The 15,386-nt window shown below is 48.6% G+C and overlaps 6 protein-coding genes across 6 annotated transcripts; 3 read left to right on the forward strand and 3 right to left on the reverse strand.

The window, feature by feature from the left end:
* Positions 1–326: 326 nt before the first annotated feature.
* Positions 327–6,077, forward strand: N7447_004046 (AMP-dependent synthetase/ligase; the record flags this gene model as incomplete). Its single annotated transcript, XM_057228321.1, has 2 exons — positions 327–680; positions 729–6,077. 2 exons carry the CDS (start codon positions 327–329, stop codon positions 6,075–6,077), a joined length of 5,703 nt encoding a protein of 1,900 aa, XP_057087662.1.
* A 508-nt stretch (positions 6,078–6,585) lies between these two features.
* On the reverse strand, positions 6,586–8,523 carry N7447_004047 (flavin-containing monooxygenase; the record flags this gene model as incomplete). Its single annotated transcript, XM_057228322.1, has 1 exon — positions 6,586–8,523. The coding sequence occupies one exon, from the start codon at positions 8,521–8,523 to the stop codon at positions 6,586–6,588; it is 1,938 nt and encodes a 645-aa protein (XP_057087663.1).
* A 210-nt stretch (positions 8,524–8,733) lies between these two features.
* Positions 8,734–9,867, reverse strand: N7447_004048 (uncharacterized protein; the record flags this gene model as incomplete). Its single annotated transcript, XM_057228323.1, has 1 exon — positions 8,734–9,867. One exon carries the CDS (start codon positions 9,865–9,867, stop codon positions 8,734–8,736), a length of 1,134 nt encoding a protein of 377 aa, XP_057087664.1.
* A 1,094-nt stretch (positions 9,868–10,961) lies between these two features.
* N7447_004049 (uncharacterized protein) lies at positions 10,962–12,314 on the forward strand (the record flags this gene model as incomplete). Its single annotated transcript, XM_057228324.1, has 2 exons — positions 10,962–11,377; positions 11,435–12,314. 2 exons carry the CDS (start codon positions 10,962–10,964, stop codon positions 12,312–12,314), a joined length of 1,296 nt encoding a protein of 431 aa, XP_057087665.1.
* Positions 12,315–13,271: 957 nt separating this feature from the next.
* Positions 13,272–13,601, reverse strand: N7447_004050 (uncharacterized protein; the record flags this gene model as incomplete). Its single annotated transcript, XM_057228325.1, has 1 exon — positions 13,272–13,601. One exon carries the CDS (start codon positions 13,599–13,601, stop codon positions 13,272–13,274), a length of 330 nt encoding a protein of 109 aa, XP_057087666.1.
* Positions 13,602–13,955: 354 nt separating this feature from the next.
* On the forward strand, positions 13,956–15,182 carry N7447_004051 (uncharacterized protein; the record flags this gene model as incomplete). Its single annotated transcript, XM_057228326.1, has 2 exons — positions 13,956–14,371; positions 14,447–15,182. 2 exons carry the CDS (start codon positions 13,956–13,958, stop codon positions 15,180–15,182), a joined length of 1,152 nt encoding a protein of 383 aa, XP_057087667.1.
* Between the last annotated feature and the right edge of the window lie 204 nt (positions 15,183–15,386).

Genomic DNA, 15,386 nt, shown 5'->3' on the forward strand with positions numbered 1-15,386 from the left:
GGTATGATATGGTATGTATGGTATGTATGGTATTGAATGTTATAACCATACATCGTGTGATCTCTCTTCACTCTCGTATACATACCAATTCAACTTGAAGTATATGACGGCTCCACTGCAACTATTGGCAATGAAATCTCGGCACCTGATCGGACTGTTCCTGTCCGTTGTGGCTCTATGTTGTATGTGCTGCAGACACGGGCTTTCTCGCAAGATGCCAAGTCTGTCACTGAAGATCAGTAGCAGATAATTTAATCAGTTCGTTGCTTCGTAAGTTCCAGACAAGCCCTAGAGACTGTTTCTTGATATTACTATTTTCCAATAACATGGGTGAATACATTGAGCCCAGTGCGACCCCTTGGGTTGGCGAAGGGTGGAGGAAACCACATGATGATGGCTGGTCCGACTACATGGCCTTACCCATGCTTCCCGATATAAGACACGACGAACTTCTCGCTCTGGCTTGGATCCTTATTCTATTTCGGGGGACAGTGAACAGTGAGGACGGAGGCTTTTCTTATATAAAAAAGAGCAGCATCCAGAGCAGTCTCATCTCCGATGTGATCGAGGGGGAAGGCAGCTCGCTGAGATCTGCTTTGGAAGCAATCCGAAGGTGGGGTCAATTCGAGGGGGAATTATCGGATACACTCTTGTGTCAGAATGCCTGCCTTGAGTCTAAAGTAAGTAGATCCAAGTTCATAGCTGGCATCAGTTGTTAACTTGGCCAGTGTACATTTTCTCTGGAAGCAAGGCTCTCGCGTGATGTTTTGTATATTCGGGGGACTCCTCAGTCCCTGACAGCCACACAGCCCGTCAAAGCCGTTCTACCTCATATCTTCGCCGACATCATTCTTTCCATCGCAAGTGACCTTGATCAGCCACTTGTCAAGGCCATCCAGGTTGGACGGCGAGAGCTGTTGCAATTATGGAAGTGGAACGGGCCAATGCCTCCCACCATCGATCATTGTATCCAAGATATAATCAGCGAAAAAGCTCAAGGCCAACTCGATCGACCCGCAGTCGTCTCTTGGGATGGAGAGATGACATATAGGCAGCTAGAAGAGCGCTCAACAAACCTAGCTAGGCATCTTGTTGATCTGGGACTGAAAACTGGCAAAGCGGTTCCACTCTGCTTTGAAAAGTCCATGTGGACAATTGTTGGTGTCCTTGCAGTAATGAAGGCCGGCGGTGCATTGGTTCTCATGGACCCCAGCCAGCCCGAGGGACGACTGAGCACCATCGCCAGCGAGGTCGAGGCTGGTTTTATCTTGACCTCGGAGTTGCAGGGAGAGCTTGGTTCACGCATTGTCCCAGACGGAAAGCAAGTTATTGTTAGTGCGCTGATCGACCAGGAAGCCTTTAAATCACTGCCTGTGGATCTACCTGTGGTTCCAGCATCGTCAACCATTTACATTCAGTTCACCTCCGGCAGTACTGGGAAGCCCAAGGGTGTGGTCATCTCACACTCCAACTACACTAGCGGTGCAGTACCTCGTGCCGTAGCTGTGGGATACAAAGAGCACTCGCGGGTGCTTGACTTCCCTTCGTATGCATTCGACGTCAGTGTTGACTGCATGTTGTGCACTCTTGCCAACGGCGGCTGCATTTGTGTACCTTCAGAAGACCAGCGAGTCAATGACCTTAGCGGCGCAATTCGTGAAATGAGGGTGAACATGGCGCACATGACACCATCGGTCGCGCGTGTGTTGGCTCCTGATATCATGCCCTCGCTGGAGGTCATCGGTCTTGGTGGTGAGGCAATTTCTGCCAGCGATGCGGCCGAATGGGGCCAGAAGACAAAGATCGTAATCGCATATGGCCCATCGGAGTGCACTGTTGGTTGCACGATCAACAACAATATCCCTCCTGGCCAATCATACACTAGCATCGGACAGGGAGTCGGAGGCACGACATGGGTGGTAGATCCATCTAATCATGACCGATTGATGCCAATCGGTGCCGTGGGAGAGCTGCTTATCGAAGGCCCCGTCGTTGGCGATGGATATCTCAATAATCCAGAGAAAACCGCCGAGGCTTTTATCAAGGACCCAGCATGGTTGGTTGAGGGTGGAGGGGATGTGCTAGGTCGCAAGGGCCGTCTCTACAAGACCGGTGACCTCGTAAGATATGACCCTGATGCCTCAGGTAGCGTTGTTTTTATCGGCCGTGCCGACCAACAGGTGAAGCTGCGCGGCCAGCGTGTGGAACTGGGTGAAATCGAGCATCACGTCCGAAATTATTTCCCCGCTGGAGCAAGTGTCGCAGCAGAAGTGATTTTTCCTGGAGGAAAGAAATCTGATGCCACACTGATTGTCTTTGTGGCTGAAGAAAAGAGTGAAAAGACGGGCACAATCTGCGAGATTATCTCATTTTCGAGTTCATTCCAAAAGCTGGTCGCTGGTATTGACGATGCTCTCGCGAAAAACCTGCCCCGGTATATGATCCCCACTGCATATATACCACTCAATCACATACCACTTCTGGTATCACTCAAGACAGACAGGAAGCAACTGCGTGCTCTGGGGAATGACTTAACAAGGCGACATATTGCAGAGCTTAGATTGTCCACAGTTCTCAAATTAGCACCCCGGACAGAGATGGAGCGCAAGCTTCATAGCCTATGGTTGAAGCTATTTGGCGATGAGGCAGAGATTGGGGTCAATGACCACTTCTTCAGCCTCGGGGGTGACTCGTTGAAAGCCATGAAGTTGGTTGCTTCTGCACGAGAGCAATTGCTTGCTGTACAAGTCACTGATGTTTTCCAATCACCCGTTCTCGAGGACCTGGCCCTAAAATTGAAAGAGATTGACAACAAAGCTCCGCTGGATGTTCCTGCATTTTCGCTACTTCCAGTAAGCTGGGAGGCCGATGCTGCACGGGTCGAAGTGGCTTCGTTGTGCAACTTGAATCCAGACGAGGTGACTGATGTGTATCCATGTACACCTCTCCAAGAAGCGCTCATGGCCCTCTCCGCGAAATATACAGATGCCTATGTAGCGCAGAGAGTTATTGAGCTCCAGGATGTTCAAACCGCCAGACGACTACAAGCTGCTTTGGAGCGTGTCTCAGCAGAGTCTGCGATCCTACGAACAAGAATTGTTCAAGTCCCACGTCGGGGTTTGATGCAAGTCGTTGTACAAACCAATACTCCATGGCTCCACAGCTCCAACTTGACAGAGTATCTGGGCACTGATACACTCAAGGGGATGTCTCTAGGAACTGACCTTGCTCGTTTCGCTATTGTGGACGATGAGACAACCAGCAAAACCTCTATCGTCCTGAGCATTCACCATGCACTTTATGATGGCTGGTCAATGCCATTGATAGTTGACAGAGTTAATGGCGCCTATCGTGGTGAGGATATTGGCAGCCCAGCACCGTTCAAGAACTTCATCAAGTGGCTCAGGGACACGGATCAAGTCTCCACAGAGAAATACTGGGAGACTCAACTCGAGGGTGCTACAACGCTACAATTCCCTCTCATTCCATACACCGGGTATCAAGCGCGTGCCGATTCCCTGCTGGAACATTATGTCAAGCTGCCACGAGCTTCATCCAGCTCCACAACGAGTATTGCAACCACTATTCGAGCTGCCTGGGGTCTTTTAGCCGCGCATTACACATCTTCTGACGACGTCGTATTTGGAGAGACGATGACCGGTCGCACAGCTCCCGTGGCAGCGGTGGAGGAGATCGAGGGCCCGATGATCACCACTGTCCCAGTCCGGGTTTGCATCGATCGCAAGGCTCGAGCATCAGGCTACCTTCAGCAGATCCATGACCAAACGGTAGATCGCATTCCCCACGAACACATGGGTCTGCAGCACATTCGACGTCTGAACGCCGATGCTCGAGAGGCATGTGAGTTGCGCACAGGCATTGTAATTCATCCAACAGTCGAAGAAAGCATGTCCTCTTCGAAAGAAGAGCCAGCTACCGCATTTGTTCCAACCAGCGAGGCAGAGGCTGCCCGCGAGGCATTAAAATTCAACTCATACGCCCTTATGCTTGTGTTCACCGTTGATACAAATGGGTTCCTTATCATGGCTAGCTTCGATTCGAAGACCATCGATGTCCCACAGATGGAGCAAGCGCTCAAACAGTTTGATCGGCTGGTGCAGCAGATCCTCGAGGATCCGACTCAGCGGATTCAGCACATATACGATTCTGCGATTGAGAGAGATCTTACAGAACAATACGGTCTGGCCAAGAGTGGCCCGGCGAGCCTCCCTACCGAGGAGCTTTACTCGTCTGTCACATCTACTTGGATCGTGAACCCAAACGAGCATGAGTGTCTTGTACCATCTGGGGGGCTGGGTGAGCTGCTTGTTGAAAAAGAAGGCGGATTGAACTCCAGCAATTTAGTTGCCAACCCAACCTGGTTCGAGCATCCAACCAAGTTGTACACAACAAACCAGCTGGCGAAATATACCAGTGATGGCTCTGTCATTATTATTCGTGCAAAGGATGCGCAGGTCGGTCAACTCCAGCCCCGAAACAAAGACCTTCATGGATGTCAAGCCATTACGACGGTCACGCAAAAAAAGCTCCAACGGGTCTGGAGCCAGGTCTTGGACATTCCCTGTGAGGATATTCTTCTGGATGACAGCTTCTTCGATTTGGGGGGTGATTCCATTCGTGCTATGAAACTGGTCTCGGAGGCTCGTATGGATGGCCTTCACCTAACTGTTACCACAATTTTCAATCACCGGTCTCTGTTTGACATGGCTGAGCACACAGTGGAAGCTCAACCATCAGTCGTGACATCCCAGGATTATGCGCCATTCAGCTCACTTGATGTAACCGACGTAAATGCGTTCATCAACAAGATGGCCCCGTTGCTTGCTCAGCCTGAGTGGAAGATCGTGGATGCTTATCCAAGTCGCCCGCTCCAGGAAATTGCGATCCATGGAACTGTCCAGCTACCTCGATATTCTATGAGATACGAACTGTTCTACATGGATACCGTGGTAGATCGCACCAAACTGTTCCAAAGTTGCCAGGAACTTGTCTCTCGAAATGAGATCCTTCGAACTGTGTTCATGGACCACGAGGGGGTCTCATTGGGAGTGGTTGTCGATGACCTTCCCTGCCAGATAATTGAATATGAGATTGAAAGTGACGTGAAAGCGTTCAGCCAGAAACTCTGCGATGTGGATGTTCAGTCACGCGTTCCTCTCGGATCACCATTTTTGAAATTCTTCTTCGTTCGACATGTGGACGGGCGCAGCAGCTTGATCATGCGAATTTCCCATGCCCAATACGATGAGATCTGTCTTCCGATTTTGCTGCAGCAGCTATCGGCATTATATGAAGGACGACCGGTACCGAAGAGTTTGCCATTCTCTTCGTATGTCAACCATGTGACTCGCACTAATCTGCCAGTCAGCATTCCGTACTGGCGTGATCTCCTTCAAGGGTCGTCTATGACACGGATTCAACCCGATATCCCTGTGGTGTCTGCAGCTCATTTTGCCATTTCCAAGGATGCCAATATAGCCGCACGGCCACGGGAAATCACAGTTGCAACCCTCCCTACAGCGGCTTGGGCGCTGTGTCTTGCGCGACGCCTCTCCCTCGATGACGTCACTTTTGGCGAGGTGGTGAGTGGTCGCAATATTGACCTACCCAACGCGGATGCGATTGTTGGACCGTCGTGGCAGTATGTTCCGGTGCGAGTGAAGTTTGCAGATGAATGGAGTGCCATGGATCTTTTGCGGTTTGTCCAGCGACAACATCTCGAGAGCGCGCGATTCGAAGGAATCGGTCTTAAAGAAATTATCAAGGACTGCACCGACTGGCCGGAGACCGTTGACTGGTTTGATTCGGTCGTGCACCAGGACGTGGAGCACGTTGAGGATCTGTCTTTCATGGCAGCTAGTAGTCGCATGCAGACTATCTACCCGCATTTCGAGCCGTTGCGGGAGATCAAAGTGCAAGCATTTCCAAAGGGGGATACTCTGTGCATTGAAGTTGTCACTGTTCAGTCCTGGTCGGCCTTTGCTGTGTCGTTGCTGGATGAGATAGTCGACACTGTTGAGCAGTTGACGAATCGGGTCCACTCCAGAATTTTATAGATGGGATAGCTTCTTCTGTTTTCTACTCCTTTTTCTAGGTTAATTCGAAATGTCGAGCTTGATTCAGTTAGGAAAATGTAGTGCCCTAGTAAAAGATTGAACCGATCGGCCAATATAGGGTAGCGATATTGAAATTACGCCACAGATAGCTGCGTGTGAACTCGAAGTCCCGGTAAGATATATTTTAGGCCCGTCGCAACGCTCAATCACCACGCGACCAACCCTTTGGGTGAATAAAGCTTCCACATCCTCAATTCGGTTTACAATGTCTTCATTCCATCGCTTGAAGGACATTGCCATGGTGTGCCGGACGACGGGCTCACGGAGTCTATTCATTGGAAGGGTATATCGAATTAATAGTAACTTGATAAAGTCTCTGCTTACACCGAATACTGCTATGTTATATCTCATGGTCTAACGAAACAGTGTGGTGTATAATCGTCTTAGACTCGCTAGTATATACTACTATGTATGCATCAAGATTTCTTCCATCATGCCGAGCCCTTACTCAACGCACCAGAATACCCTTCATGTCGCCCTCAGCTCGCCACTTTTCAATAATACCAAGCCAATGTTCGATTCCCGAGCCCCAAAGACCCGACCGCGCCAAGACCATCTGTTTCTGGGGTGGCATACGATCAAGGTCACCTTCCAGATTAAAGTATCCCGGTGTGCATCCAATTGCAACCCCCATTGGCGCAGAATGCATCATAAGTTGCATGCCCCAATCCTCTGCTGCCTCTGTGGATGGGGCAACAACGAATTGCACACCACCGGCCCTACGTTTTGCTTCAGTCAATATATACGAGATGTGCTTCGCGTACTCGTCGAGGTTAAAGCGATAGTTGCCACTTGTAGATGCCTGCTGAGGTCCACAGAGGAAGAGATTTGGGAATTTGACATCGATGGCACCGTGCAGGGTCGTAGGGCCGAAGCGAGGCCATTCCTCACTCATGGAGACTCCATTTAAGCCTATGATTGACATGTTTGATTTCTCAGATGGGGTACCAGCAGGCGGCGCAAGGAAGCCTGTCGCAAAGACGACAACATCGACCTGGTAGGATTTATCGTCAATAACTAGTGAGTCTGCCGTCATTCGGTCGATGCCATTGCCGTCGGTATCGATGAGAGTCACGTTGTCTTGGTTGAAAGTCTTAAGGTAGTCGTCGTGGAATAATGGGCGTTTACACCATACCGGATACCATGGCTTTAGTTTCTCTGCGGTGAAGGGGTCCTTCACTTCTTCATCCACGCGAGCATGGATGCGCTTTTGCCGGGGAGCGTCAATCTCAACCAATCGGGCTGTGTATGCTGGGATTTCTTCGGGTGTTTTAGGTCCCTCTGTATACCCGGTTAGACCAACCAAGCCAGGAGCGCGGGTCCATCCATCATTGACCAGGTTGACTGCTGGCATCTTGCCAAGAGTGAAATGTTGGTGGAAGTTCCGCATTCGCTCTCGTTGCCATCCGTTTGATTGTGCAACCTCTTTACGGAACCATTCTTCGTCAGTCTCTTGCTGATCACGGACGTCCACTGAGGCTGGCGTCCGCTGTATGACATAGAGGTGCTTGCACCATTTTGCGAGCTGCGGAACAATTTGCACCGCCGTCGCTCCTGTGCCAATGATCACGACCTTCTTATCCTTCAATTTGGCAAGCACAGGGTCTTTGGGTGACCCACCTGTGACATGGTATGCCCAACGAGCAGAATGGAACATGTCACCTTGGTAGTCCAGAATCCCCGGGATGTTCGGCAGCTTGGGCCAGTTAAGTACACCGGCAGCAATGGTCACAAACCTGGAGCGAATTTGGAGACTCTCTGGAGATTGGCCCTTACGACGCTGGATTAGGTCGACCAACCATTCTTTAGCATCATCATCCCAAACAATCTTCTGTGCTTGAGTTTGGAAAGCAGCACAGTCTCCCAATCCCCATTTCTGCACAACAAGATTGGCATACTCCCGGATCTCTTCGCCTTGCGAATACCGGTGCTTGGGTACATATCCCGTCTCCTCTAGATATGGGAGATAGGTATAGCTCTCAATATCACACATAAGTCCGGGATACCGATTCCAGTACCAGGTGCCACCAAAGCCACCAGCTGGGTCGATAATCCGAATGTCTTCGGCTGGTATGCCATCCTCGACCATACGGACGGCATTCTGGATCCCGCCCCATCCGGCGCCGATGATGAGGATTTCGCTTCGCTTCTCGGGGAACTTGGTTTGGAGAGGTTGAATTGATGTAGGCTCAACCCACGGATCATCCGCAAAATGCTCATACTGAGCTGACTTTGCGACTTCGATGAACTGTGCGTTACCGTCGTGGCGGAGCCGTTTCTTTCTTTCTTCCTCGTACCGGGATTTCATTTGGGTTAGTTGGGTGGGATCAATCTCCGCATTGGGAGTAAATAGAGTGGTATTGTCTTTACTCATGATACTGGACATGGTGGACAACAATGTGTCTTGATGGGTGGTTGCGAGGTAAAAAAAAGAACAAAGCCAGTTTATTTAGATCATTGCAAATGTCAAAGCTGAAACCAGCCACGTCAGCGGGTTTCTTTGTTTACCCCGCGGTTAGCAAGGGGGCCAAGCGGCAGTTGTGTAGTATGGAAAAATGAGATTGGGACAATAGATGCTGAGACTGAGATGGGTGGCCTATTCCTGGACTCGCTGTTTCCTCCAAGTCAAGAAGATAACATAGAACTCCTCCGCATTTGTCTCGGGTAATTGGTGATGATCTCCAAGACTAATATCGCTATTTGTGCCCAAGTTGGATTGAGCCTGAAATGGCACCAAAGCTGGGGCTGCAGGAACCGGCTCCTGTGTCTGGGTAGATTGAGATTCTGACCCAGTCTCAATATCCAATGGCCCTACACGTCTTTGTCTTTTCAACTCCGCCTCTTTTGCCCCAGCCCAAGTATATGCGCTCTTTGACTTGTGGTCAGCAGCCAGATACAAGCCATTGTCAGTCTGCATGGGAAACTTCCACTCCAGAGCTTGTTGTATGATGGCATCTAACTGGTCTCTCTTCCGCATAATCGTCTCGAACTCGATCACCAATTCCTCAAGACAGGGGATAGAACTAAATCGATTCCCCCATGATCGAGCTGCGTCTTCCGGGGAAACAGCCTCGCCCATCTGGGTTGCGCGGGTTCTCCCAGGCCGGAACGGATCGATGCCCAGGGGGTCATTGTTCTCCCAGAACCACCAGTCCGTGTGGCGAAGCGTGATGGTCAGCTTCTTCGGCGCGATCCTGCACTCCCCTCGCAAGCTGGGCTCATCGTTACCTAGCGTTAGCCCGTCCCATATCTGGGACCAATTATTGTCTTCTAAGAAATACTGCTGGGTAAATAGGTGTAAATGCTGCACCTGAGCCCGCTGCTTCGGAGTCATCTTGTGAAAATAATTCAGCGGCGACGAGGCATCCTTGACATGCGGTGGAGACCGATAGAACCAGAAAGTATGCTCATTGATTGCTGGAGGGAGGAGGGACGCCTCGCCGTAAATTTGCTGGCATGTCTGGAGGAGGGCCGTCTGGATGCGCTTAGGCTGCTTGTACCCGGGTCGGTAGTAGAAATCATTTTGCTGATAGATAGAGTGGGGATTTTCGTCTGGGAGAACATCCTCGGACTCCAGGGCAAGGGTATAAATGCGGTTGCGGATCTCGGGGGGAATGACCGTAAATAGGGGCGATGTCAATGGGGCTGCAGGTAGAGATGGGACAAAGTCCTTGAGGATCACCCTTCTCTGTGTGCGGTTTCTTAACCCTCGAATGCGATGCGAATGCATGTTGGTAGAGTTATGGGCTAAAGAAACCTCGATTTATATACAGGCTAGAAATATTCTAGATCATGATTTGGATTTCGCCTCTCTACCCCGCTAACGCCTACGCAAGCTTGTTCTGATGGGGAAAGTACTAGCCTGGGTGTCTAGAAATATCTAACGCCTTATGCTAGGCAGTGTAGTAAGACAAAACTCCGAGGCCTATCAAAAGAAATAAAAAAGCACTTCTGAATTAAGAGAACAGGACTGCTAAACTGACCTGTCTGAAAATTTAGTCTCTATGGAATCATGTGATACTGTAAAGCGCCTCCATTACGCAGGTAATCTAATCATTTCAGGAGTGAACCTGGGAACTTCTGGAATTTTAATAAGCAAAATTGGCAGAACAAGTGACTTATATCAATAGATTTCAACTAAATCCATATATTCTATACACTAATAATAATAGTTTATGAAGTTCATAGAATATATATGTATATATATTTAACAGCAACTTAGTCTACTATATTACTAAGTTATACGTCTATTAAAGATAAAACGGTGGGCATAATGGACATGTCCGCGGGCTATAGGCGTTGTGGACGGGCAATGGGCACCTCCTAAGTGCCCGTGGACGGGTCATAAAAGTCGACCCGAAACCTAACCTTCAGGCTTGCGGGTCTGGGAGTTTTGGCGCAGTCTACCCCCAGATAAGAGCATTACCAACGTTCGATTTCTGTAAAAACCAGGGTCATAGGAGAGATGCATGTCCAGATAGATATTTAATTTAATTAATTTAATGGTTTAGTTGAGATAAGTATAGTTGAATTCAATAGGTCAGCGGAGGCCGGCTCGCTTATATGGCCGGCTCGCTTGTGAAATATGTTAGCTAGCTTCTGGACCCACTGTGATGCCCCCCTAGCTGGACAACGGCATCGAGCCTTTCACCTCCCATCACACAAGAGACGGGCGCTTATGATCTAGATCCGATTGGATCGAGATCAATCCCATTGTTTGCCTGAAAAACATAAAGCGAAAGCTTAACCCCGCAATTTTCTATTTCGAGTAAATAATTTCCAATCATTCTAGCACTACACTACCTCATCACCAAGCGACAGTCAATGGCGGAACCCATTGGTGTAGCATCTGGCCTGGTGGCTGTGGCTGCGTTTGCATTTCAATCTAGCACTGCCCTCTTCGATGTAGTTCAAAGCTACCAATCTCATCCAAAACGCGTACGCGACCTGACGGAGGAGCTCGAGACTCTGAATGGAGTTCTTGGTGCTCTAACAGAAACCTTGAGTGCGAACACCGATATAAACCTTGCTAGCCTCGAACATCCCCTCCGTCGTTGTGGAAATGCCTGCAGAGATTTTGAAAGGGAGCTTAAAAAATATTCATCGCGATCTCTTGCCGGCAAAACGAGCTTTCGAGACTGGGCCAAACTAAAGTACATGGGCGAAGATATTGATGGTTTCAGACGGATGTTAGCTGGTTATAAATCAACTATCACTATTGCCCTCACTGATGCAAATCTGTGAGTTTCTTTATATATATTGATCATATTTAACCTAACGCTAATGTGTCTATCTAGCCGACAGTCCTCTATCGCAGCTGATAGCCTTGAAAGCTACAAGGAAATCATTGAAACCACCACCGATGATCTCGAAGCTCATCTAGAGAGTATCGACGAAAAGCTCGAGAATATTATCGCCAAGAATACATGCGACTCAAACACGGATGCTGGGGAAATCCAGCTGATGGAAGACGAACGCCTGAGCACCCAAAAATGTCTCGAGATATGTGCACAATTATCAAGCCACATTGATCAGATTCAACAAATGCGGAAGTCTCGTGACAACACCGCCGATTCTGGCAGTTCAAGCAACATACCCGAAAGAGTCACCAACGACGGTTTGCAGGAATGCAAAAATAGCCTCGTTAACACCGCTGCTAAACTGGAGAATCATCTTAAGATACTGATGGACCGAATTGTGACTAAGTCGAAGACAAGTACAGCCTCTCAGGAGGACGTTGCAGAACTTCTCAGGTTACAAGAAGAGTGGGAGACAACTCGCCAGTGTATGCATATCTGTTCCAAGGCTGGAATGCATTTGGACGAAAATGTTAGTACGATCGATAATTATGCCACTGGCGACGCCATTCAATTCATGGTCTCTACCAATGACAAGATAATTAATGGCAGAAACCATGGGCTGGGATGGAGGACGAGGCAAGTTGGCGGCCATCTGAGTGATGCATCGCTTCAACAGTTGTCAAGGGATATGACCAGGGTCAATTTTGTGAATACCGATCATAAGGGCTCGCCCTCAGGGCATTCCATGCAAGACGAAGGCTTGCAAGGTCAATCTTTATCGGAATTCAAAGATCGTCATGGCCGAGGCTTTAAGCTGGCGACGGGGCGGTCCGCGCCCAATGTTTCGTCCACAACCCCACCCAAGAGCGAACGATAGCGACGCTCTACACCTTGACCCAGACGTTGCCTTGCGCCTTCCAAGAGCAAGAGCCAGGAAGTATCTACCTATATTGGCGGTATCGAGTATTCATTTTGAGTATTGGAATAAACAAGTTGCATTATTATTGAAAGAAATTAAGACAACGAAGAGTGTAGCTTCCATGCATCAGCTCAGATCTTCTTCATATATAGTCCCTTCATGGAACTTCTCACCGAAATCTCTTAGCCATTTGTCAAACTAAACACCGATCTTTCAAAAACGCACTGGTAGAACTTTGGCGCCACGGGAATTGTTGAAGAATCGAGGAAAGAAACGAGGCAAATCCATCTCTATCTTTTAAACCGAAATCAGATGGCAGCCTTTGACCAACATGAACGGCAAAGTTTTGATCCCTAGAATATGTTGAATGAGAGCTTCCAAATTTTTACGCATTTCTTGAGTTGCGCAGCCGAATGACATCGGCGGGAAAAGCGACTCGTTCGTAGCAAGCTGTATCTGTCCAGTCCTACGGGAGTCCTCAATCCTACGCGAGCTGGACTTTTTGAACCAGGTCAGGAATTTCGAGTTTTTTTGGACATATTTCAGAATTTCCGCCATGGCCTCCGCCTAGGGATCAACCTTTTTTTTCACACGGACTGTACATGAGTTTCGCAAGAAGTGTGGCAAAGAGCGGCCGCGCTGTGGATATTTCACCGATGCCGTTCGATAATCTCGGGGGCTCTCAACCCTAGAGTAACGGGCCCCGTCTAAAAGGACCCCCAATCGATTTGCAAAGAAATGAAAAATATTCATGTTTAACCGCTCTATCCTGTCGGCCCGCGCCTACTAACCACATCCATTCTTTATGCCCACTTCCTCCTTCCCTCGTGTACTTTTAGTCTGTAAGATTATTCTGATCAGAATATCCATGGTGAAGATATAAAATCTCGAGCTAGCATACCTGGCATTTCTAACCTATTTCTGAAGCGTGCGACCGGGCCCGTCGAAAGGGTTTGTCTTTTGGTGATGGGGAGGCTGTTTCTTTATGATTTCGCTGCGGTCCTTTGAAATTTGCTGGATTGTAACTTCGGACGCATCTCCTAGAAACTGAGTCGCGTATTCCTTGGCTGTAACTGATTTTGCGGTCGTTGTATGCCCCTGTGTAGAGTTTGTAGTGCCAACAAATTGGAACGCATACTTTTCTGCAACGACGTCGTCAAAGATGTTGCGGTGTTCATCTTCTCGCATTATCGGAGTGAGCTGTTCATCTTCTCGCATTATCGGAATGAGCTGTTGGTTGGACATGTCAGAAGGTTCCTGTTGATGACGATTCGGCTTTGGGTGGGGAGTGGTTAATAAACGTCTTGATGACTCATCAGGCCATCCTGAGAGATCTATTTGTGGTTATAAGACGGGAACGGAGTGATCTGTCAGCCACACCAAATGCCCTTTAGTACGTCCAATGATCAGCCATTAATACGCGCCTTCTCGTGTTATCCCAAAAAAGCTAGTTTAGGGCGGTCGGACCCTTGTCAGAACTAGGCAGCTAAAACTGCTACGTATCTCCTCGCTCTCTCTACTTATATCCACAGCCCAAGCTTGGTATTACCTTCCTATCGCTCTCAAACCCCAAGTCCGCTCCCTTTCGTCTCATTCAATATGGCTGAGGTTATTGGTATTGCTTCAGGCCTTGCCGGCTTGGTTTCCTTGGCGCTGCAATCGAGCACAGCGCTATACAGCACTGTTCAAAGCCTTCGCAATCGAGAAAAGTCTATCCGGGATCTCCGAGATGCGCTACAGGACCTTGATGAGGTGCTAAATATCCTTCGAGAATCAATTGACACCGCCCCCTTCCTTAACAGTGGAATCATTGAACGTCCCTTGGGTCGATGTTGTAAAGCTTGCAATGATTTTAACGCGTTGATCATGAATTGTTCCGAACATTCGACGGACAAGAAATTCAGTATCCGTGATTGGGCAAAATTGCGGTATATGGGCGAAGACATCGTTGGCTTTCAGACTATGATCTCAGGCTACAAATCCACAATTACCATTGCCCTTGCCTATGCCAATATGTACGTTTACCCATGTTTAATATCTTGGGCAGGGGAGGGGGCGATTTCTTACTAGGCACTTGTTAACTCTTCCAGGAATTTAACCAAAACAACGAAAAACGTTATCGATGAATACAACGAACTCATCGAAGACACCAAATGTGATCTTACTCTTCATCTACGGTCCATTGAGGATAGATTGAAGTCATTGTCCTCTGGAGAAATGGAATCCATGAATTTTCATATGATGGAAGAGGAAAGAGAAAGCACGCAGCATGGCCTCGAAATATGTGATCAATTTTCTGCTTATATAGAGAAGACGAGGTCCACTTCGCTACAGAAGATGACTCGGGTTCCAACCATTTCCGAAGTGGGATCATCACCCATAGGGCACAACTACAACAACATACCTTGGTTGATCCTCTCTCAGGCCTTGACTTCTGCGGAGAGAGAGGTCATTAATTCTAGGTTGAGGCTACTGCAACATCACCATGAGCGAGGACAGCCCCGAGTATTACATCACCAAAAATCGCTGCCACAGAACGATAAAACAGGCGAGCAGAATGAAAGTCAAGAAGAGGCCGCCAATATCAAAGAATCTTTGAATTTCTTTGATCGAATATCTCAAGAAACGAGCAAAGATCGAACCAACCATTTCGAGGATATCACGACTGGCGATAGGAGTACACAGGCTGTTGTGTCAACGCTCAAAGATCTTATCTCTGCAAGACGAATCACTTCGGGATCTGACTCGCTACAGGTCTTAGGGCAGGTGTCTGATGATTCACTACAGCGTATGCTACAAGGACGCTATAAAAACAGTGAACAGTGAGTACAGACAGCAAAAGGAACCAAGGGTGGATAATACGGGTTCACGGTGGTTCGAAAGCAAACTGCATAGACAGATGGTATTGGTGTGTTGGTGATAAAAAGGAGTTGTGGGAAAAGAAAGATGGCGAATCACTTCGGACGGGTTAGCAGCATTACGCCGGTCTCTCCTTGTTTGCCAACTCGGAGATCAATTGAGTGGTACTTG

Source organism: Penicillium robsamsonii (assembly GCF_028829455.1).
Source record: "Penicillium robsamsonii strain IBT 29466 chromosome Unknown utg000002l_segment0_segment0, whole genome shotgun sequence".
Lineage (NCBI taxonomy): Eukaryota > Fungi > Ascomycota > Eurotiomycetes > Eurotiales > Aspergillaceae > Penicillium > Penicillium robsamsonii.